A 25,241-nucleotide genomic window follows, 5' to 3' on the forward strand; every position below is an offset into this window, starting at 1 on the left:
GTTCTTAGCTCATCAGCATTTTGTTCAAAGCTGAAAGTATAGAAGGAAAAAAAATATTCCAATTGCCTTTCATTTTCCCTTCCTATTTTCCATCTCAAAAGGAGATTCCAGGGAAGACAAGGAAAATGAATTAGTCAGAAGGTTTTGGATTTCATATGTTAAAAAACAAATCCAATTAGCTTAGGCAAAGGGAAACTTGAAAGATTTGGTTATTTCATATTATCAAGGAAAGGAAGGAAGTTACTGAGCTTCAGCAAAGAGAAATGACCAACCCTTGACTCTTTCCCATGTCCTTTGTTTGCCTGTCAGTCTCGCCCTCTCCACCATGGCCCATATGTCTTCTGAAGTAGGAAGCATGACCAGGAGCACAAACGTGTTTAACTTTGTATACCACCTACAATTTAAAAACTCTGCTTGCCATTGGTTCAGCAAGATCCTGGGGAAAGTTTATGATCAACCCAATGGTCAGAGGGCAAAGTGATATAAGAACCAGGCAGTGAGGATTATTTTCCATGTTTGGAGTGAGAACATTCTGATTTCTGAAGTGGGGACAATAGTCATGCCTTGTAAGAAGGGGAGGGTAGAGATTACTACTGAAAAGACTAAACAATAGATTCCTATGATAGATTCCTAGTAATATCTGGAGGAAAATGTGACTCATTGAGAAATAAACAATGCTTCCCTAGAAATCTAGAAATTTATACCCCTTATTTCTGTCTACTTCAATTTATATTCTGGTAGTACCATTGGTAAATTTCCAGAGCAGGAACCCTTTGATTATAGAAAAGGACTATATTCCAAAAATTGACCTGTAAGGAGTTTGGATCTGAGAAAAAGAGAAGCAATGTTGTCAAGAGTATTTTTTTCAGGCCAGTTCTTGAAGCAGAATTCATAGTTGTCCTAAGTTAACACACCAACAGTCCACTGCAGTGTCACCAAACTTCCATAGAAGAATCTAGCTAAAGAGTCTCGCTTCCATGTCTCATGGGACACATCTAATCTCTCAGTGCTGATTCCTTTTACACTGGCTTCAGGGAGTCAGCTTGCAGCTAGATGAGGCAAAGCAGGAGAGGCAACTCTGTTGAGAATCTCAAACACCAGCAGTTTATTTGCTTTTTGTGTCAGTGTGGTACAATGCACAAACTATGCAATGCAAGTCTGACAGTCTGGTCCTAGACTTTTCTTTACATTTTTATTAGCATTTATTAGTTGTACAGGAGGTTTCATTCTGACATTTCTATATGTGCTTGTGGGAAGTATATACCTTTCCAATAGCTGGTGATGCAGGCTTGCCCCCAGCTCCTTTTGCCTTACCTTGTGGTCATTTTTAATTCTCCTTTCTACCTAGGGAGAGTTGGCTTGTTCTTGGAAATTTATACCTTTTTCTGACACATATGATTCTCCCTGTTTTCTGGCATCCTGTGACCTCTTTCAAGGTCTCAAAGCTATTTCTCCCTTTCTCTTTTCTGCATATACTCTCTCTTTAGTTATCTGACTCTTCTCATTCACAGAGTTTAACAGTGGATGCTTCATATCCCCATCTTACCTCCAGTCATCCTGGTTCTAGACTGAACGCTGCCTCTTTAGAAAACAGGCCTGATTTTCACATCTATAACATGATGTTACTATGTGTCTCTGTGAATGTATGTGTTGAGAGGCAGTGGGAATGTCTTTTAAATTCAAGACTAGCTTTTTAAGTTCTTTCAACCTTGAAAGTATCTTATTATTGAGGAAAACCACTTTAGAAATAGTCCCCAAAGCACTTAAAGGAAAGCAACTCTCTGTCCAATAATCAGGTAGAGAGGACACTAGAGGGTACAGCAACACCTCAGGCTGTGCTCCTTAACTATCTCTGTATATATGTATATATGGTGTTCCTTTTTCCCTCAAGCTCTCTGAAGGTCAAGGTATGTGTGTGCATGGGAGGGAGTTCTGCCCACTCTCCTAATTTGAGGTTACCTACATTAAGTAAAGAATGCCAAAATAGAAATGCAAAAATTATGGAATTGTGAGTATTTCATTAGCAAAATTAACACAATGAAATTTATAGTATGATGTAATTGAAGTTTTCATAATTGTGACATTTGTAAAAAATAATTTGTGGTACAATCTAGGTAATATGGTCTACCAATTGGATATGTAAGTGAAATTTTATGAGAGATACTTAATATAGTGCTAATAAACATGTCTGTTATTGTGTATATGAACTAATTTTGAGGTAGTTCAATTTGTGGACAATTTGCATAAGAAACCTTTCTGGCATCTTCTGAGAGAGACCCTGTTCTGTGTTAGTAAACTGGAGCCCTTGTATTTAGTGTATCAAACTAGAAATAGCAGTACTGTTCATTCTCAACAGTCTTATTTTGTCCCAAAGCATGTGATTGATTATATTATTGGTTCTATTTTTCCCAAAGTAGTTTCTATTATTTAAGAAAGAAATAAAAGAATAAATATCCAAATGAAGGCAAATTAGTTGCACAGTAAGTTTGGGAATAAATTGAAGTGACTATAAATCATTTGTGTGTGATAAGTCATAAGCATACTTCAGGAGAATTCTTCCACTCAAATGATGAATTTCAATGAGACTCAACACAGACTTTTGAAAATGTATTATTTTTATTTGTTTATTTATTTAATTGTTTATTCATTTATTCATATGTGCATACATTGTTTGCGCCATCTCCCGTCTGCCCCCATCCCTTCCCGATCTCCCCCAACCCCCTTGCTTCCAGGCAGAACCTGTTCTGCCTTCTTCTCCAATTTTGTTGAAGAGAAAACATAAGAGATAATAAGAAAGACATAGCATTTTTGCTAGCCTGAGATAAAGATAGCTATACAGAGAGATTCCTAGCACATGTGTATTACAACCTGAACTGGTTCATCTCTACAAGACCTCTTCAATACTTCCCAGTCACCTTCACGTAGTGGCCTCTGTCAGTTTAAGATTACTTTATTAGCTCCTCTACAGGGAGCACATTAAAAGCTTTCAAGTTTTGGGTTTCCCACCTTTCCCTATTCTTCCTGTATGTGTTCTCCCCTTAGCATGTGACCCATGTCCAATAATATTACTGCACTTGTTTTAGGTCTAAAATCTGCATATGAGGGAGAACGATTTTTGGCGTTCTGAACCTGGCTAACTTTGCTTAAGATGATGTTCTCCAGGTCCATTCATTTACTTGAGAATGACAAGATTTCATTCTTCTTCATGGCTGAGTAAAATTCCATTGTGTAGAAATACCACATTTTCTTGATCCATTCATCAGTAGTGGGGCATCTTGGTTGTTTCCATAACTTGGCTATTGTGAATAGCGCTGCAATAAACATGGGTGTGCAGGTGCCTCTGGAGTAACCTGAGTTGCATTCCTTTGGGTATATCCCTTGGAGTGGAATTGCTGGATCATATGGCAGATCTATGTTTAGTTCTTTAAGAAGCCTCCATATTGTTTTCCAAAGTGGTTGTACTAGCTTACATTCCCACCAGCAGTGTATGAGGGTTCCTTTTCCTCCACATCCTCACCAACATTTGTTGTTGGTGGTGTTTTTAATGATAGCTATTCTAACAGAAGTGAGGTAGAATCTTAGTGTGGTTTTGATTTGCATTTCCTTTATGGGCAGGGATGGTGAACGTTTTTTTAATGTGTTTTTTGACCATTTGGATTTCTTCCTTTGAAAGAGTTCTGTTTAGTTCAGTTGTCCACTTCTTTATTGGTTCATTGATTTTAGGGGAGTTTTTTTTTTTTTTTGTTGTTCCCAGTATACTCTGGTTATCAGTCTGATGTATAGCCAGCGAACATTTTCTCCCACTCTGTGGGTGGTCTCTTCAGTTTACAGACCTTTTCTTTTTTTGTGCAGGAGCTTTTTAATTTCATGTAGTCCCATTTGTCCATCCTTTCTCTTAGTTGCTGGGCTGCTGGAGTTCTATTGAGGAAGTCCCTGCCTATACTTAAAGCTTCCAGAGTGGTCCCTGCTCTTTCCTATACTAACTTCAGAGTTTCGAGTCTGATGTTAAGGTCCTTAATCCACTTTGAGTTGATAGTTGTACAGGGTGACAGGCATGGATCTAGTTTCAGTTTTCCGCAACAGATAACCACTTTTCCCAGCAACATTTGTTGAAGAGGCTGTCTATTCTCGATAGTGTGTTTTTGGCAACTTTATCAAAAATAAGGTGGGCATAGATGTGTGGATTCATATCCAGGTCCTCTAGTCTGTTCCACCAGTCTTCATATCTGTTTTTGTGCCAGTACCATGCTGTTTTTATTCCTATGGCTGTGTAGTATAGTTTAAAGTTGGGTATTGTGATACCTCCAGCATTGCTCTTTGTGCTCAGTATTGCCTTGGCTATTCATGATCTGTTGTGTTTCCAAATGAATTTTAGGGTAGATTTTTCAATCTCTGTGATGAATGTCATTGGGATTTTGATGGGAATTGCATTGCACATGTAGATTGCTTTTGGTAGTACAGCCATTTTTATTATGTTGATTCTGCCAATCCATGAGCACGGGAGATCTTTCCACTTTCTGTAGTATTCCTTGATCTCTTTCTTCAGGGATTTGTAATTCTCCTTGTAGAGGTCATTCCCCTCCTTTTTTAAGTTTACTCCTAGATATTTGATTTTTTTGAGGCTATTATAAATGAAATTGTTTTCATATATTCTTTCTCAATTTGTTCATTGTCAGTGTATAAAAAAGCTACTGATTTTTTTAAGTTGATTTTGTATCCTGCCACATTGCTGAAGCTGTTTATGTTGTCTAGGAGTTTTGGGTAGAATTTTTTGGATCTTTGAGGTATAGGATCATGTAGTCTGCAAATAGGGTTATTTGACAATTTCTTTACTTATTTGTATTCCTTTTATTTCTTCTTCTTGCCTTATTTCTTTGGTAGAAATTCTAACACTATCTTGAGTAGGAATGGGAAGAGTGGGCACCTTTGCCTCATTCCTGGTTTTAGGGGAAATGGTTTCAGTTTTTCTCCATTAATTATGATATTGGCTATAGATTCGTCATATACAGCCTTTATAATGTTGGGGTACATTCCTTCTATTCCTAGCTTTTTTTAGAGCTTTTATCATGAAGTGGTGTTGAATCTTATCTATTAAGATGATCAAGTGGTTTTTGTCTTTGCTTCTATTAATGTGCTTTATTACATTTATTGATTTATGTATGTTGAACCACACATGCACCCTAGGATGATGCCCACATGGTCATGGTGAATAATCTTTCTGGTAAGTTGTTGGATTCAGTTTGCCATTATTTTATTGAGGAATTTTGCATTGTTGTTCATTAAGGAGATTGGTCTATAGTTCTCCTTTATGGATGTGTCTTTGTCTGGTTTTGGGATGAGTGTAATACTGGCTTCATAGAATGAGTTGCTCAGTGTTCCTTCCCTTTCTATTTCATGGAAAAGCTTAAGGAGAGTTGGTATTAGCCTCTTCAAAGGTTTGATAGAATTCAGCAGTGAATCTATCAGGTCCCAGATTTTTCTTTTTTGGGAAACTCTTTATGGCTGCTTCAATTTCATTTCATGTTATAGATCTGTTTAGGTGGTTAATATCCTCTTGGTTCAGTTTTGGATGGTCATAGTATCTAGAAATTTGTCCATTTCTTCAAGATTTTCAAATTTATTGGAATATAGGTTCTCAAAGTAGTCTCTGACGATTCCCTGGATTTCCTTGGTGATTGCTGCTATCTCCCCTTTTGCATTTCTGGTTTTATTGATTGGGGTCTTTTCCCTCCTTATTTTCGTGAGATTTTCCAGGGGTCTGTAAGTCTTGTTTGTTTTTTTCAAAGAACCAGCTTTTTGTTTTGTTGATTCTTTTTATGGTTTTTTTGGTCTCTATTTCATTAATTTCCATCCTTATTTTTTAGTATTTCTCTCCTTCTGCTTGATTTACATTTTGTTTGTTCTTGTTTTTCTAGGAGTTTGAGATATAGCATTGGGTCATTGATTTGAGATCTTTTTGTCCTTTTAATATATGCACTCATGGCTATAAACTTTCCTCTTAGGAATGCTTTTGCTGTGTCCCATAGGTTCTGATAGGTCATGTTTTCATTTTCACTAACTTCCAGGAATCTTTTAATTTCCTCTTTTATTTCATCAATGACCCACTGTTCATTGAGCAATGTGTTGTTCAGCTTCTGGTTCTTTTCATATTTTCTGCTGTTGTTTTTGTTGTTGAGTTCTAGTTTTAATGCATTGTGATCAGTTAGAATGATTATTTCTATTTTCTTATATTTCTGAGGCTTGCTTTGTGCCCTAAGATATGATCAATCTTTGAGAAAGTTTTTTATGGGCTGCTGAGAAGAATGTATATTGTGTGGATGTTGGATGAAATATTCTGTAGACATCAGCTAGGTCCATTTGATCTACAGTGTGATTTAGTTCTAGAATTTCTTTATTGATTTTTTTGTTTGGATGACCTATCTATTGGTGATGGGGGGGTATTAAAGTCTCCCACTATCACTGTGTTTAGTTTATATGTGCTTTTAAGTCCTTCAGAGTATGTTTGATGAAATTGGGTGCATTGACATTGGGTACATATAGGTTGATAATTGTTATTTCCTTTTGGTGTATTCCCCCTTTTATTAATATGAAGAATTCTTATTTATTTCATTTGATCAATGTGAGTTTGAAGTCTACTTTGTCAGATATAAGTAGTGCTACTCCTGCCTGTTTTGGGGGGGTATTGGCTTGGTAAATCTTCTTCCAGTCTTTCACCCTAAGCTAGTGTTTGTTTCTGTCAATGAGATGGGTCTTTTGTAAAAAACAGATTGTTGGATCCTCCTTTTTAACCCAGCTTGCCAAACTGTGTCTTTTGATGGGGGAGTTGAGTCCTTTGATATTCAGTGTTAATATTGACAGGTATGTGGTGATTCCTGCCATTTAGTTGTTTTTGTTGTTTCAGGATTTGGTTGTGTGCAGCTGAATCAATGCAATTCTCTGATTCCTTGCCTTTCTTCTCCTGTGCTTTTGATACTGCCCATCTTCTCATGATTTTGTTTGCTTTCATCTTCTGTGTGCAGAATTCTTTAGAGAATCTTTTGTAGTGGTGGCTTGGTGGTTATATATTGTTTTAGTTTCTGCTTATTGTGGAAGATTTTTATTGCTCTATCTATTTTGAATGATAGTTTTGCTGGATAGTGTATCCTAGGTTTGAAGTTATTTTCATTGAAGCCAGAATACCGCCTCCCATGCTTTTCTTGCTTTTAAGGTTTCTGTTGAGAAATCTGCTGTGATTTTGATGGGTTTATCTTTGTATGTTATTTGTTTTTTCTCTCTTACAGCCTTCAGTATTCTTTCTCTATTCTTTGTGCTTGTTGTTTTAATGATAATATGCCGTGGGGAAGTTCTATTTTGGTCAAGTCTGTTTGGTGTCCTAGAGGTTTCCTGTACCTGAATGGACAAAACTTTCATGAGATTTGGGAAATTTTCTGTTATTATTTTATTGAATATATTACAAATCCCTTTTACTTGGACCTCTTCTACTTCTTCAATGCCCATGATTCTCAGGTTTGATCTTTTGATGGAATTTGTGAGCTTTTGCATATTCTTTTCATAGGTCTTGAGTTGTTTAACAGTTCTTCAGTTTTTTCTTTAATTTGTATTTTATCTTCAAGTTCTGAGATTCTGTCTCCTAATTGTTCTAGTCTGCTGGAGTAGCCTTCCATTATATTTTGTGTTCCTGTTTGATTCTTTTTTCTGAGGTTTTGCATATCATGGGTCACTTCCTCTTTAACATTTTTTATTTTCATCTTTAATTAATTTATCTCTCTATAGTGTTCTTTGTCTCATTTTTTTTGTGTGTGTGTCTTTTCATATTCTTTATGTTTGGTGTCTTGAAATTTCTTGAGTGCCTTGTACATTTTGGTTAACCACATCTAGCATCTTCTCCATGAAATTCTCAGTGATTATTTGCAAGATTTCTTCTTTGAGGATGTTTTCATGGGCATCACTGGGTTCCTTTGTGTCATTTATTTTTGTTTTGTTGGGGTCAGGAACTGGTTATCCATTTTCTTCATTTCCTGCTGAATCCTATATTAAAAAATTTTTTTTGAGGACAGCAGTTTCCATCCCTTCTTCTTCCCTTCATTCCATTTGGTACAGTGTAACTATGTTCTTGATAGGTTAGTTGGTGGTTTTAGACACCTGTTTTCTTTCCCTTGGTTTAATTTTTGTGTTATGGCTATCTTGGTTATTAGCTAGGTTGGTGTGCTATTTCTATTCCTGGTCTGGAGGTGTAATCTAGCAATAACGAATTCACAAGTTCAATACCCAACCAATAGTTTATATATTATATAGACCCCTTGGTTGTAATATCTATAACCAGTGGGAGTTGGGAGGTTAATGTTTGTTGGAGAGTTGGATAGGTTGGTTCTAAAAGGGGAGGTGGGAGGTGGGATGGGTGAATGGGGGAAGTAGGCCGGGGGATGCTGGGTTTTGTGGTCCTTGTGTGTGTCTGGGTATATTTCTGTTTTTCTAGTGTAGGGTGTTTGTGTCAGGGATTGCAAGGGGTTTGGGTTGTGTAAAGTTTGTACAGTAGGTTGGTCAGCAGGTGGTGAGTGTGTAGGAGGGAGGAGTAGCCTGGTGACAGGTTGGGAAAGAATGGGAGGGGAAGGTGTGTGCAGAGGGAGAGTGGATGAGAAGGGGCAGAAAGAGTAGTTGGGAAGGAGAGCAATGGATTTTGGCACAGAAGGAGGGAGAGTGAAGGGGGTGAGAGTAATGATGAGAGGATGATGATGGTAAAGTTGATAGTATAGAGAGAAAAAAAGAAAATAGAAATAAATATAGAAAGAAAATACCCACAATAATAAAACAAATAAACAATAAAAACAACAAAAAACAACAGGAAAGAAAAAACAAAACAACCCACTAGGTTCAGGAACAAGAGAATTTCAGTCTTAGTTTAAGTTCTGGAGTTACTTTTCCAGCATCCAGTCCTGGTTTAAGCAGAAGCTCTGATGTGATCTCACCAGGTGATTGGCTTGTGAGTAATATTTTGTTCTTCTGACTACCAGTTTAATTGAAATTGTGAGGTGAGGTAGGTTCGCCAGATCATACAGGGTGATCAGAGCTACTGATTTCCCTAGCTGATAGCTGCATCTGTTTGGTCAGCTCTTCTCCCAGTGAGGTAGGGCAGTTCAGTTTTGAATGCTGCTTTCTGGTTCGGGAGATCAGCTTTGCAACCCACTACCTGCTCTCCTTTGGAAGTGGCTTGTCTCTGTGTTTGTTTCCTGGGATTTCCACACTGGGGGTTTATTTCTTTGCCCTGTTCCCTTTCTCTGGGGTAGGTTGTGTCCCACCTGCCCCCTCTGCTGACTATGTTTTATAGCAGTTTGCTGTTTGTTATTCAGTTTTGCTGGGCAGTTCTGTTTTGGGTGCTGCTCTCTGGCTCAGGAGATGAGCTCTGTGATTCTCTACTTTCCCTGCTTCAGGGAGTCGCTTATCGCCAGCCTGCTTTCAGTCTTCACTGCCTTTCCTGTGTTTGTTTACTGACAGTTGGATACTGAGACCAGCTCCTTCCTCCTCCCCCTTTCTCTAGTGCACTTCCAGTGTTCCACCTCTGCTGTCCATGCTACAGCATGGACACTGCAGCAGCAGTAGCCACAGCAGTGGTGAGAAATAGCCCAAATTTTCTCAGTGCAAGGTGGCATGGGAAAGCTTTCTAGGCTAGGGGTTCAGAATGTTGAAAGTTTGATTCTGGTTAGTGCTTTATTTCCACTTGATGGAGGAAAGAGAAGGAAAGAAAAAAAGAAAAGAAGAAAAGGAAAAAAAATCACCTGGGGAAGGAGGATTTCCCCAGGGCTGGACCCACTTTGCTGGCTGTGCAGCAGGTCACAGCTGTCAGGTGCAATTAAAGGCTGATTTGAGGGTCAGTCTTTCAATCTTTTCCTGTACCTAGTTTGATAGTAGTTATTATTTTGGCTAGAAGCAGTCAGAATTTCCCATGTGTGGCTCCAACATCTCAGGGAGGTTTTGGAGTCACAAAGCTTAGGATTTCTGCTTCCACACCCTAGTCACCATCTTGGATCTCCTTCAAAAATGCATTAATGCTATCAATATATTCTAAAAGGTTTTGTAAATTTTTATAAATTTAATGTAATGTACATATTTTTAAAGAAAAATTTTCCTATTTAGAAGTATTTGGAAATTCAAAAGCTATGCTTTTAAAGCAATTCATTTACAATGTCTGAGAGGAAGCACAATGGTTCTGATTTTGTTATTTAAAGAAATTACCAAGTAAGTGATACTTGTGTTGAGAAACCAAGTAAACTAGGTAACTAAACACATTTCCCCCAGTTATTACAATTGAATACAATCAGTAGAAATAACAGAAAATGATAATTTTAGTTTTCTTCTTCATATAATCTATATAAAATTGCTATTTCTTGAAAATTTTGAGTAATAAATTACTCCTTTGAATCAGATATCCTTAAATTGGAAAGAAAGAAGAAAAAATAAGAAATGGTTCTAGTTCATCCATAGAGAGCTTGTTAAATATCTATGTAAAAATGAGAGAGACTGTGATTTTATGTGTGGAAGACAAGTAAAGTAGACCACCTGTAGGGCAGCAAATCAAAGAAGAAAGTAGATCACTCAGCCCTATGGCAATACAATGGATTGCTATTACTTAAAGGGATAGTCACAGAGCCTGTGAACAAGCATGTTGAAGTGAGCAGTGGTGAATCTGGCAGGAAAGCTGGTTCAGAAAAACAGCTGTAGGATGCAGAATGTGAACTGCATGTCTGTAGGTCAAACAGAGGATGAAAAGTAGAACAATTTCCTCATTCAGAAGTTTCCTGGTAGTCAGCAAACTGGGAAATGAGGAATGTACTGAGATGAGGCCCTCCATGGAGAGAGTAAAGGACAATAACCTCAGGATACAGAGAGAACCAAGCAGATGGAGATAACTTATCAGGCTTCATGTTTAAGTAACAAAATAATTACTGAGGTGATCAAAACACTTAATGAAATTCATTTATATCAATTACATGGTGAAAGCTATATGTATGATGGGATTAATTAACTGTGTTTGGTGATTAGGGAGACATTATTTACCAGGAAAAGTGTCATTTCTTCTTTACAGTTCTAAGATTTATTGCAAACTTTCCTGCCACTAAGTTGAATTTCAGAATTATAATTATAAGGTCTAGATTGATAAACTAAGATGATACAGGAGATAGAAATGAGCAAACTAACTCCAGATCAAAACACTCCACCCTTTTCTATTTCCCACAGATATATTAATTACTTAAGCAGCCTTAAACTGATTAGACAAAAGTTCCATCACCTGGAAAAAACATTCACTGGGTTGAAAACTCTTCATTTCTAGAAGAGGAAAGGGTTTTAATGAGATTAAAACACATTGAACATCTATTCTATTGAGGCATTACTCTGCTGATCAGTCAGTGAATAAAGCAATATGCTGGCTTTGATTTCATGATGCTAACATTATAGGAGTGGAAGAAGACGGGCACCATGTCTTTAAATAACTAAATAAAATATCAGAAATTATGGTTAGGGAAGAAGCATGGTATGTTTTTCAGATGCCACTGAAATGCTGACAACTTGAGTTAAGGTGTGACCGCCTGGATGAGGTGAAGGAACCAGCCACATGGGTGCCTCAGAGGAAGTGGAATCCAGTGGAAAAGGCCCAGGAGGTTGAGGACCTGAAGCTGAACAAGGTCTACATGTGAAGGGTCACATGTAGGAGATTGGGGGGAGAAGATAAGATCAGAAGAAAGAGCCTAATCACAAAGAATCTTAAAATCTAAGATGAGTTTGAATCTCACTCTCAGGGCAATGAGAATGCATCAATGGTTTTCATTAAGGAAATGATATAATTTGATTTGTTTTTTAAGAAAGATTATTCTGTCCATAGTTTGGGGAAGTGAGCATGTGTGGAAGGAGAGAAAGAAGAGATTAGTTATAAAGCTATTGAGATATTTTAGGTGGAAACTAGTGTAGATTAGACTAAGGAGATAGTGTTTGGGTTGGCAAAAAAAATTTAGATTTTGGATGCAATTTTGAACAGAATCTTCAAAAGTTGGTCATAAATTGGAATAGGAAAAACTGGGAATCCACATGCAAAACAACGAAATTGGGCTTTTATTTCAATATCATGTGAAAAATATTCTCAAAATGGATTAGGAATTTAAATTGAAGAGCAGAAACCATAAAACATGCATAAGAAAACAAGGAAAAAAACTCCTTCACATTAACCTTGGTGATGATTTTTTTTTGGTTATGGCACCAAAAAGCACAGGTAACAAAAGCACCCATGAATAAGTGGAACTAGATCAAACTTAAAAGCTGCTGTATAGAGAAGCAAACAATCAATAAAATGCAATGGCAACTATGAAATAGGAGTAAATATTTACAAGTCATATATCTGATAAATGGCAAACACCCAAAAGTATATAAGGAACTCATAAAAATCAAAAGCAAAAAAAATAAATAAACTGATTTAAAAATGAACAAAGTATTTTAATAGAAAAATTTCCAAATATGACATACAACCAGAACATTTCATAAAGGTGCTCAACATAATCAGTCATCAAGGAAATTCTAATAAAAATTCTAAGAAATTATTTCACATCCAGTATGACGGCTCTTGTAAATAAGATGACAAGCATTGGCAAGGAAGTAGAGAAAAAGCAACCCTTGTACACTGTTGGTGAGAATGTAACCATTACAGAAAATAGTATGAAGTTTCCTCAAAAACAGAAATAGAACTGCCATATGATCCAGCAATCCCACCTCTAGGAATATCTACTATAGTCTCAATGTTATCCAAAATTTATGTGTTGAAACTCAATCCCCATTGTGGCAATAAAAAACTAAGTAGGGACTTGTGGGAAGTGGTTAAGTAAAACGGATCCAGTCTGGGGGGTTGGTACCAGTGGGAGGGGAGAGAATAAGGAAGGGTGTAGGTGGGTGACTGTGGTGGAAATATTATGTACACATGCGTGTAAATGGAAAAACTATTCCAAGAATGGAGGGAGGAGGGATAAAGGAGAATGACGGAAGGCATAAATTCAAGTATGATATATTGTAAGAACTTTTGTAAATGTCACAATGAATCCCCAGTACAACCATAGTATAAATGAAAATTAAAGAAAGAAGTACAGTCTTTAAGTAGGGCCTTTGGGGCAGAGTCTCCATTGATGTATTAGACTCTTATCACAGGGCTAGAGGGAATTAGTCTAGGTACCTTTTCACTCTTCTATTCTTCTACCGTGTGAGGATATTGCAAGAAGGCATGCAGAGACAATGATGCCTAATCTTTAAACTTCTAGACTCCAGAACTATGAGACATAAATAAAAAATTAGTCAGTTTTAGATATTTTGTTACAACAACACAAACTAACTAGGACAATGTCCAAATGGAGTGAAATCAATATCCCTAAGAGTTACCAACACCCCTATGCTCATTGCAGTATTGCTCAAAATAACCAAGTGTCCATTGATGGCTGAGTAGATAAAGAATATGTGAGAAAATAGATTTAATATATAATATAGTAATGTATGTACTCACACATGTATGTAATGGAATATTATTCAGCCTCAAAAAGAAGGAAATCAGCTACATGCAACAATATGGATAAAACTGGAGGACATTGCTCTAAGTCAAATAAGCCAGTGATGGAAAGACAAATACTAGATAATCTCCTTCTACATGGAATCTAAGAAAAGGGTCAAACTGAGAGTAGAATGGTGGTTGGCAGGGATTAGTGCATAGGAGAAATGGTTATATATTTGTCAAAAGCTACCAAATTTCAGTTATGAAAGAAGTATGTTCTGAGGATATAATGTACAGTATGGAAAGTATAGTTAGGAATATTGTACTGGTTACTAGAAATTTGATATGAAAACAAATCTTAGGTGTCCTTACTTCATACACATGCACACACACATACAACTACATGTTGTTATTGATATGTTGATTAATTTGATGGTGGTAGTCATTATGTATGTATACATATCATGCATACATGATATCAGTCATCACATTATATCAAATCATCACATTGTACATCTTGAACATACATGATTTTCATTTGCCAATTTGCTTTCTCTTGCAACAAAACTCCTCAAAACAGTTAACTACATTAACTGTCTCTATTTTGTCCCTTCTCTTTGCTTCTTAACCTCCCTAGTTGGAAGGCTTCACCCAGTCATTCCACCAACATTGCTCTTGTCCAGGTTGACTTAGTTATGGCTTGATGTCTCAGTAGGCTTTGACAAGCTATTCTTAATATTGAAGTTAGAATGAATTTTTAATTAATAAACAATTTTTAGCACAGTTTTAGACTCACAAAAAAACCAGGCAAACAGTATAAACATTCCTATATGCCCTTTGTCCCTACACATCCCCTACCATCCCCACCTCCATGTCCTGAACCCCAATGGTACACTTGTTACAATTGGGGAACCTTTAATGACATACCATTATCACCCAAAATCCATAGATTCAAGTAGGGGCCACTCAATATTATACATGCTATGAGTTTAGACAAACATATGTGATATCTGTCCACCATTTGTAATATGATACGGAATAATTTACTGCCCTCAGTATCCTCTGTGATCTGCCTGTTCATCCTTCCCACTCCTAACCCTTGGAAACCACTGATCTGTCTTCATTGTTTTGCCTTTTCAGAAATGTCATATAGTATTGTTTTTTCATGTTGGCTTCTTTTACTTAAGAATATGCATTTTAAGTTTCCTCCATGACTTTTCGGGCCTTGATAGTTTCTTTTTAGCACTGAATAGTAGTGTGTTGTCTGAATATACCACAGTTTATTTATCTATTAACCTATTGAAGAATCTCTTCATTGCTTTAGGATTTTGGCAATTTTTGATGTAGATGAAAGCTACTAATTCATTTAGGTGAATTCCAAGTAGAGATTTCTGCATAACATGGTAAGAAGCTGTTTAGGTTTTTTTTAGAGTCTGTTTAGTTTTTTTTTTCTTTTTTTAGTGGCCAAATTGTCTTCCAAAGTGGCTGTACTCTTTCTTATTTCCACCAGCAATGAGCGAGAATTCTTGTCGCTCCATGCCTTCACCAGCATTTGGAGTTGTTGGTGTTTTGGACTTCAGCCATTTTTTTTGTCTTACTGTTTTAATTTTAAGTTTTCTAATAAATGTATGATGTTGAATATATTTTCACATGCTTATTTGCTATGTATATATCTTCTCTGAAGAGATTTCTGTTCAGATATTTTCCCCATTTTTAATTGGGTTGTTCTATTTCTTATCATTGAGATTTAAAGTACTTTGTTTATTCAGATAGTAGTTCTTCATCAGATGTGACTTTTGCACATATTTCTTTGCTCCATCTGTGACTTGACTTCTCACTCTTGACATTGTCTTTTACAAAGAAGGAGCTATTCTTAGATTGAATAAAGACTAGCTTATTGGTATTTTTCTCTCATGGATCATATCTTCAGTGTTGTATCTTAAAAGTGACTGCCATACCCAAGGTATTCTAGGTATTCTCCTGTTATTTTCTAGGAGTTCTAAAATTTTGCATTTTACATTCATGTCTGAATCCATTTTGAGTTATTTTTTGGCAAAGGGTAGAAGATATATATATATATACACTTATATATATCTCTTCCATTTGTGCATTTGAATGCAGTTGTTCCAGCATTATTTGTTAGAAAGATTATCTTTGCTCTATTTTGTTGGCTTTTTCTCCTTTGCCAAAGGTTAGTTGACTACATTCAAATGGGTAAATTTTTGAACTTCCTATTCTGTCCCAAGGTTCTATTTGTCTTTTCTTTCACAATACCACACTGTCTCAATTATTGTAGATTTATGGGAAGATTTGAAGTCAGCTCAAGGTTGCGATCCCAGAGATCCCTGCAAGTTACCACTTACTTCGGCAAATTCCTGGCCAGAATCAGCTCCTCATCTTGACAGGTTCCCCAACTTCCTCTTGTTGATGGTGACCCTGAATCAGTTGAATCTGGGATACTCATGCTCCATAAGAAGTGTACCCAATCTGATATATAAAGCTATAAGCAAAATTATTAATTCAAAACAAGAAATGGTACTGTCAGGTGAAGACAGTTGAAGCCTACTGACTGCCTTTTTTTCCTTGGGAGGACGCTCTGTTATCAGAAGGTTTTCTCAGCACACTTAATATCAGATCTGGGAGATTTGGTTACATGATTAGGCACACACTTGCATCAGGCTATGGTGACCACTTCTTCAGTATAGGAGTACTCTGCCTAGTACCTTTCCTTATGGACCTGTAGTGACCCAATTCTTCAATAGGGAAGTGTCCTGCCCAGTGGCCTTCTCTATGGGCCTGTGGTGACCATTGCTTCAATAGAGAAGAACAATGCCTGGAGGACAGAATTTTCTATAATGCCAGCACTGGCTACCCGTTTCTGGGCACCCTTAAAAAACACAAACATTTGCTTCTGTGTCTGTAAATGCAACTCTCCTTTTGCTATTTTATTTATAGTGCTTTCAAGGCTAACCACTGACTCTTGCTGATCAATTTTTTTTAATTTTAGGTATGCTATTGTGTTTAATCAATTATAGTCAAGTCTTGTAAGCTAGGGAGCCATTCTGTCTCTTTCTAAAGTGAAATTGTCTAACTCAGTTTAGCTCCATTATGTGTAGACTTAAAATTTTAACTCTACTTCTAAACTTATGGGAGAATGCATTAGCTCCAGAAGAGAAGGAGATATTAGAAGGGCACTTGCTGTAGGGGCTAAAAAGGCACTCAGTCTATTGAAGTGCTTTTTATCCTAGGCAAAGGAGCACAATCCTCATAAAATTTACATATATATAATTTATTTGTTTATATATAAATATATTATAAATATTGTTACATTACTATGAGTATTATATATTACTATTCACACACATACATTCTTGCCTGGCCCCAACCTCAAACTTACTGATAAAATACAGGTTCTCTTTGGGCAAAAACGTGTAGGAGAGCCTCATCTCAATAGAAAAAATAAAACTGGATATAGTACCTGTCATGCCAGCAATGGTGGGAGGCTTAAAATAAGATTGTGGTCCAGAGAAAAAAGTGAGACCCTATCTCCAAGATAACTAGAGCAAAAAGGTATGGATCAAGTGGTAGAGGAAGTGTGAAGCCCTGAGTTTAAGCTCCAGTACTGCCAGAGGGGGGAAAAAAAAGATATGTGCTCTCTACATTCTGCTAAGTAATAACAGGTATTATTTAAATTTACACTTCTAACTAAAGTATGTGTTAGTATCTTCTCTTCTACCTTCTCAGTATTTACAATTCAGTCTTTTATTTTGGCCTTATCTTGGGCAATGGTTTTGGTAAAATATATGACAAATGAAAATATACATAAAATGCATGAATACCTATGAATATTGCTTAAACATGTTGGTCTTGTTCGTACGCATAATGAAGAGAAAAGCATAATACACACTTATTCTTCTATAGAGAAATGTTTCCTTAAGTAATAAGGAGTTAAGTGATATGATCATTAATTTGTAGTTTATGTTAGTTAAGTGATCACCATAGAATAGCAGAGATTAATGGTGCTGTCTACATAAAATTTACTTCAAATAAATTAGAATGTGTAGTTATACATTGAGTCAAAGACATGATATGTTCTTTACTTTGGAATGAAATCAATATGTCACCTAATCTCTGTGACCTAAACAGTGTGTTAATGTATAAATTGTTCATTATAAGCAAATGGCAAGAAGATTAAATGAAATACAATATATATGCAAGGATTTTGGAAATGCAAAATACATTTTCAATCTAAGAGACTATGGGCTCTACACCACACCATTCTGAATGCACCCAATCTCTAAGAGATCTAAGAGATGAATGGTCTTTAGTCATCAGTCTTTCTATACCATACTATATATTAAGTTGAGTATATCTAGCATATTTTAAATAAAATGGGGTCAGCACTCAGGGAACCATTAGCAAGTGGTCTTTCTAAAGCTACCAAAATCATTCCTCCGTACTAAGCAGGCTTTCAGAAAATTAATACTTGTGTTCATATATTTTATAAATAGTACTTGCATAAATACTATAAATAATATTTGCATAGACATCAGTCTTACTGTTTCCCTTACTCTAACAAGCATATTGCTCAATAAATGATGTCCAAATTACTATTTCTCAAATTGGAGCTTTTTTCCTTATTAGAACTCTCCTAATGAATTATTTGTTCTATTGGTACATTAGCCCTTCTTCATTGAATTCATCTCAATATATGCATACACTGTCACCCCTTGACCTACTTCCTTAGCTGATTTGTAGTTCTGTCACTCATGATTAGTATACCAAAGGGACTTTATTGTTCTAAATGCATATTAATTGTTGATACGTATCTTATCTCCAGAGACTAGACCACTATATATTTTTTTCTGTGTCTCCCAGAGTCTAGTCCTAGATTTGGGCATAGTTGGGAGAAAGTTGCCTTTCTTCAAATGGCCTAAACATTATTTGTAACTTGGTTCTACTGTGAAAAATTTCCTTGGGAAGGTTAAGTTCTATATCTTCCTGACTCCAAATTCTATTAAAAATAACAACAATGAGACAGAAATTTCCATCTAAATTTACTACGTAAAGTCCTTTGATAATAAAAAGAGCACCATTAGCCTGGCACTGGTGGCTCATGCCTGTAATCCTAGCTACTTGGGAGGCTGAGATCCAGAGAATCACAGTTGGAGGCTAGCCCAGGAAAATATTTTCCAAGACCCTATCTTCAAGATATCCAGAGCAAAAATGGACTGGAGATGTGGTTCAAGCAGTAGAGTTCCGCTTTGCAAGCACAAAGTCCTCAGTTCAAAAATCCCAATCCCCCGGAGATAGAGAAAGAGAGAGAGAGAGAGAGAGAGAGAGAGAGAGAGAGAGAGAGAGAGAGAGATCCTTCAAGTTCTAACTTAGCAAAAGATCAATGAAAGTGGAAGATTAAATCTAGTTAAAGAGCCCCGACAGGGTTAAGGGCCAAAGTTTATGCCCCATTCTTGCCAATGATTCTTGTGTGAATTTAAACAAGTCACTTCACCACCTCAGTTTTTTTCTTCATCTTTAAACAGAAGAGATTGGGCTAATATTCACATTCTTGATTATTTGGAGATCAGAGACCTTTCTGAGATTCTGTTGAAAACTATGGACCTTCTTCCTCGAAAAATACATAAATACAACTATAAATAGAATTCCAAGAGGGTCAAAGGCTCTTCAAACCCACCCACGAATTCCCTGGAGGACTTTAGAATGATTTCTAAGGTCTAAAGTATGTGGTTGCACAAAACAACAAATAAGAATCCATTTACATTTGCTACTCCCAGTATGTGTGAATTAGTTTTAAAATATGAATGTGAGCTATTATGCCATTTGAAGTTATAATTACTTGTTTTTTGCAACTTATCATACCCATAGAGGAATAGAGTTTTAAGTAGTACAAAATATTTCCTTTGTAGATTAATAGCATCTCAGGGTGAATGAGGTTACTAGTTCATCTATAACCCATCTCAGTGCTTCAGAGATGGAAGCCCAGCTTAGACTTGGACATGTACAGTGATGCAGAGCTTACTTGTGTTTATTTCCAGTCAAACACAGGGAATTTAGGACCTATCATCTATATACTGAGCTATAATCTGCCTCCCACCTTATAAATGTCAGCTGTTAACACTATGTCTGCTTTCAGTAACTTCATAGATGAATTGTATTCTTTCTCAGTTGTTTAGGAATTCAAAGGCAACCTCTGTTGTCGTCTTACTAACATTCCCATTTCATGCTACAATTACTCTAGAAGAGTAATTTCAAAAAATTTTTAAAATCCTTATAACCCTTTTCCATGGTCCTCTTGAAACACAGAGTTCAGAACTGGTCAGCATATTATGGAAAAGGTTTTACCACATCATTAGAGAGAAAATCTCTTTCTGAAACTGTTGACTCTGCTATTGGAACTACCCAATGGCATTTGTCAAGCAGAGCAAAGTCAAGAGCTCTGCTCCTAGAAACAGATAAGTACTAAAAGGTCATGCTGAAAATGTGGTCAGCTAAGTGCCTAATCATGATCAATCAACATTGCCTTCACACTCTGCTTTTTAGAGCCAAATTTACTTTTCTTAAAACAAGAACTCTGGTTGCCCACTCCTTGATTGTTTATGCATAGTTCTAGCTCTTGGAGACATTTTGGAATACTAGTTTTTCATTGTGTCATCTTTTTCACCTCAAATTTTGTGCCATCTATAAATATAATAATCTGCCACCTTGGGCTGCAAGTAAATTGGTTAAAAAATATTTATGCTTGATTTGGCAAATACAAACTTCTGTTAGTGGATTCACAGTTCATAATTCTGCACTTGGTTGTTTCACACCAATCCACATTTAACTTCCTGATCTACAGAACAGAGAAGAGTATAGCGTTATGGTTTTCTGGGGGCAACATTTATTTTTTTCCTTCTCTTATACTTTCTTTCCCTCCAACTCCATTTTCTTAATTTCTTTACATCTGCATACTGCATCCCTGGTCTTGTGTATGGTCCCTTTTCCTGTGTGTTCATTTGGTGATGGAGAAAGTGCCTTCATTGTATTACTGGGATGCCTTTGCCTCCTGCCAGCAGGCAGCTTTGGCTGAGTCTGTGCTTGCTCCCTGGAGGTTCTCTGCCAATGCCCACATTCAGGTGAGAGACTTTCCTCATGCTCATTAACTTTTGGCAGATGTGGAGTCTCTAGGATTTTCATCATCTCCAGACCAATTTATTTTCTTCTACCTCTGAATTATCCAAACATCAAATAAATGTTTAAAGAAAATTTAAACAAAAGTATCTGTGTGTTTGGGATTGGAAGAAGGAGTATGGAAAAAGAAAGTATTAAATAGTCCTCAGCAGAATTCAGTTTCAGCATCATTGCATCCATACCCAAATGAGTATAGCTTAAAAGAAAAGGGAAATGCTAGTATAAAGGCTGTTTCAAAACACAAATTCATCAATTATCTACTGTCCATTTGAAAGAAGATATTAGAGTAAACTTTCTGGAAACCAAAGAATTTGCAACAAATGTTCTGGAGAACATCTCTGTGACATGTCACCAACTTCTGCCACATAAAAACTTTTCACCTGGTACTATTTTATTTCACAATTGAATTAGGTTAAGAAAGTTTGTCTTAGTGAGTTATTTTACTCCGAAAAGGTGTTGCTTTCTCACAGAATTTTGTGACTATTCTTAGTATAAAATAATGGAAACGTGGATTAGGCTAAGTAAGTCGACCTACATCCAAGTGTAGGAAGGGGTTGGTGAGCTGATAAATAATTTGGACATTTTAATTAGTGATTTTTTTGTTCTTGATCTCCTCATTTAGGTACACCAATGTTAGCTTTAGGTCATTAACCCTTACTTAAACAAAATTGTCTCAAACACAATTTTATTACTCTGTAATTACTTTGTGATGAAAGAGAGAATTTCTGGCATCAATAGAACCTTTGCAAATTTGGAGAGGTACAATCAACCGCAACTCAGGAAAGACTGGCAGGTGGTTGAATGATGAATATTTCAGAAGAAACACCAAGATCCTCTGAACCAGGGTTAGTATTGGTATTCTAAGCTTATGATAAATCTTAATAAAAGGTAAGAAAATCTGGGTCAGCATCCAAAAAGCTAAAGGTAAAAATTAGTGTATCCTATTAATGGAACTTCATGTCTCATTTACTCATTCATTCTTGCAGTATATATTGGAAAGTATGGTGTGTCAGAACTTTCAGCATCATATTATTCGTATAACCTTAAACAAATGACTTGTCTTCTCTGGGTCTCAATTCACCACCCGGGTATCTACCTCATGGATTTGTAAGGTTTAGTGACTCATGTACATAAAACACCAGCAGTGTGACTGGTTGGATGCTCAATGAACTCCCTTCCCTTTTCCTTAGCTTTCTGACCTCTTTTCCATGTAGTTTATAATAATATAAAGTAACTTTCATTTCTTAATACAAATTACTCTTTAAAGTCTTGGGTCAACAGGAATCACAAGTGATCTGTATTTGCAGATGAAACTAAAGTATTTAAATATTATTACAACTGATCAAATATTTTTGTATGATAATCCACCAAGTCCAAGGATGTCATTCTTTGCTAAATAGTACTCTGAGACTTGCTGACTATAATGTATGCAAATTCACATATTACTTAAGTCTTTCACAGCAAATATGACCAATAAATTCCTTTCATTTATCAATGCTAACTGGAGTGGTTTTCCTTAGTATTTAGAAAAATCTCATAAACCAATTTTCCAAAACATAAAAAAATATAAAAGTTTCCACATTAAACATCATCATATCTGTAGAGTGTCATTTAGTGTTGTGTCTTAAGAGGATATATCTGAGGGAAAAGTAATTTTGTTGGGTTTGAGGTTATAGTAGTGGCCTTCTGATTTAGACTCCAAATTTTAATTAACTTTGAAAAACAAATCTGAAGATAGAAATTGACAAAGGCATACACCAAACTGATCCTTCATTAATTCAGTTACTCATTGAGACAATAAATATTAATAAGTACCTACTGTTTGGTAGACTTTGTTCCTGGGACCCAAAGTGAAGCTAAATATAGTCCTTGGCATCAAGTAGTTTGCTCTAAGGAGAACAATATAAACAAACAGTCCTATAAGGTAACTGATAGAACAAGGGATGATACAAGTGCACTGGGAAAATATGAGGAGTTACCTAAGTCTACAAAAGGAGTGAGGAAAAATGAGGCCCGATAGGCAAGAAGGGGCTAGATCATCTGAGCCTTGTACAGCAAGCAAAGGTATGCCAATTTTTTTCCCACTCCGTAGGTCCAGTTATTGAATTTTGATTAGAGTTCTATAATCGTGGGGGATATTCAGATTCCAAAATAAGACTTAACAATATTGTGATTGTTTTGTTGTTTACATATTACAGAAATGGCGCTTACATACCCTTTTGTTCTTTGGAATTTCAATGGTTCTCCTTGTAGTTGAGTTCAGAGTTGCCAAAAGCAATATTTGAATGAAATGCTACATCAGTATAATAATAAGAGCCTCTGAGCAGAATTTTAGTTAACAGGGTTTTATTAGGCTATGATGCAATCCTTAATAGAGAAGATTTAATTATAAAAGATACCCTGACTCTAATGGAAATTTGGCTGGTGTGTTTTTACTGTTCAGTGAATTAAAAGGTTTGCATAGGATTAATTACATGGTTGACATTCTTAGAGAAAAACACATATACACCAATGGAAACTTTCCACTACTCATTTCCTTTATCTTTTGCAGCAAAACATTGAATCTGCCAGAAATAAACTTCCCTTGAATTTTGCATAATTTTTATAATTTCAGGAGTTAAACATCTAAAAGGCCAGAATGAATCAGCATTCCCCGAAGAAGAAGAAGGCGTAAATGGAAGAGAGGAGCAGTGGGACCATTAATTGCCGATCTGCAGCAAGCGTTCTTGAGAATGACTGAACATTATCTTTCCTGATCATCCCATGGAACTCTACTGCTTGGCTTCCAGAGCATCTCCATCTCTACAGTCCACCTCACAGTACTAATGCACCTCTTGGAAGCCCTCCTAGACTGAACTTTAGAACTAAGTACAAATTGTTCCATGTCACTTATACTTTAAAAATAAGTATTTATTTTACAGTGAGTTTTCTTTTCAACTATATAGAAATTTGCAAACATATCACTGTTCTAACTTTAATACTGCCAGAGCTTAGTTCTTCATATTCTACTGAGATGGTTTGCATTCTTAACTCAACTGTAAATAGCATCACTTTAAGAGTAAAAACTAAATATTAAATACACTTAGACATGAGTGTGGGAGGTTAATTTAAAGAGTAATGTCTAGTAAAACTTTTAAGTTAAGATCTACATTTATCATGTTTCTGTATATAGAGCAGAATAGAATTTATTTTAAGATGAAGAAATGTCAGATTTCTTGATTCAAAGCACTACCACATCTGATGTTAAATGTTTTTCCCCTCCAGCAACACATTAATGGTTACTTAAAGAACGATAGAATTCTCTTTGTGTGTGTGTGACATATATTTCCCAATATTTCATCTACTTATTAAAAAAGAAAAATGCTAAATCTGTAATAAAATATGCCAAATCTCTTCTGCCCCCTTCCTGGGCTATTATTTGAAATTTAGGTCATCTATTTCCTATTGTATTTTAATAAATCATTAGTGTTTTATAACTCTTCTATATCATAAAATAAGAAAATCCATTAATTTATCCATTTCCTTGCTCACTAATTCAAAAACTATTTTTGTGAGCTTATTCCCAGAAAGATACTCTACTAGGAGTTATAAAATAAAGAAAAGATAATTTCTTCTCTGTAGAACTGGTATTAGTATAGAGCAGGTTTTACAAGACAGTATGAATTTATTGAAGATGGTCTTTTAATAACTCAAAGTTTAAGTGGGGATGGAGGAATGCTCAATTTGGTTCCTACATTGATGATATTAGTGAAGTTCAAATGCTTCATGAATGAAAAATAAAAGAAAAGATTCCTCAAAAATCAGTAAGGAGAAATTAAGATAAGGAGAAAAAGTAAAATGTGAAAACTTAGTATTAAGATTCAAAAGAGTAAAATGATTGTTTTTAAATTTGAATATGAGTTTTGTAATATAGCACTTAAGAGAGTTGTGTGAAGCTATAAGTGAATGCAGTAGACATAACATTTTCCTTTGTATACTTTCCCCAAGGAAATAAATGCAAAACTCGTTGATAAATAGCACCATGAATATGAATGAATACTCTAGTTTCTTCTGTCCTTGTCCTTCCATCCCTTCCTTCCTTCCTTTCTTCCTCCCTTCTCTCCTCTCTCCATGCTTCTCTTTCTCTTTCTTTCTTTCTTTCCCCTTTCTGTCTATACTGCCCTCTTTTTTTGTTTTGTTTTGTTTTCTACTTTGCTAAGCCACTTTCTCCTAAAACTTTTTGGAGTTTTTGACCACCTTTTATGCTGTTTGATTTCCTAAGTTCCTCTCTACTTAAAACCTGATTAAGGCCTATAACTGTTTTAAGTTATTTTGAATTATTTGTGTTTGGAAAACATCCTGACACCCCTTGTGAATATTTGAGACACCCTGAGGTACTAAAAAATAAAATCACCCTCTACTTTCCTTGAATAAACACTTTTATAAAATTTTTAAAAGGATTTAGGCAAACAAAAAGAAACCAAAGCTTTTGCTGAATTTGTAACAGCATTTGTAGAAATAAACAGCATGACTTCTGGATTCTTCTATTCTGTTCTTC

General features: G+C 35.9%; 1 protein-coding gene across 1 annotated transcript in view; it reads left to right on the forward strand.

Annotated features, from left to right (window-relative positions):
* The window catches only part of Ppp1r1c (protein phosphatase 1 regulatory inhibitor subunit 1C), a 127,858-nt gene extending 103,766 nt beyond the window's left edge, over positions 1-24,092 (forward strand). The window contains exon 5 of the mRNA XM_074069551.1: positions 23,319-24,092. Within this exon, the coding sequence (XP_073925652.1) occupies positions 23,319-23,407 (89 nt within the window). The 3' untranslated portion in view covers positions 23,408-24,092. The remainder of the gene's footprint in view (positions 1-23,318) is intronic.
* The last annotated feature ends 1,149 nt before the right edge of the window (positions 24,093-25,241 follow it).

Source organism: Castor canadensis, chromosome 4, assembly GCF_047511655.1.
Source record: "Castor canadensis chromosome 4, mCasCan1.hap1v2, whole genome shotgun sequence".
Lineage (NCBI taxonomy): Eukaryota > Metazoa > Chordata > Mammalia > Rodentia > Castoridae > Castor > Castor canadensis.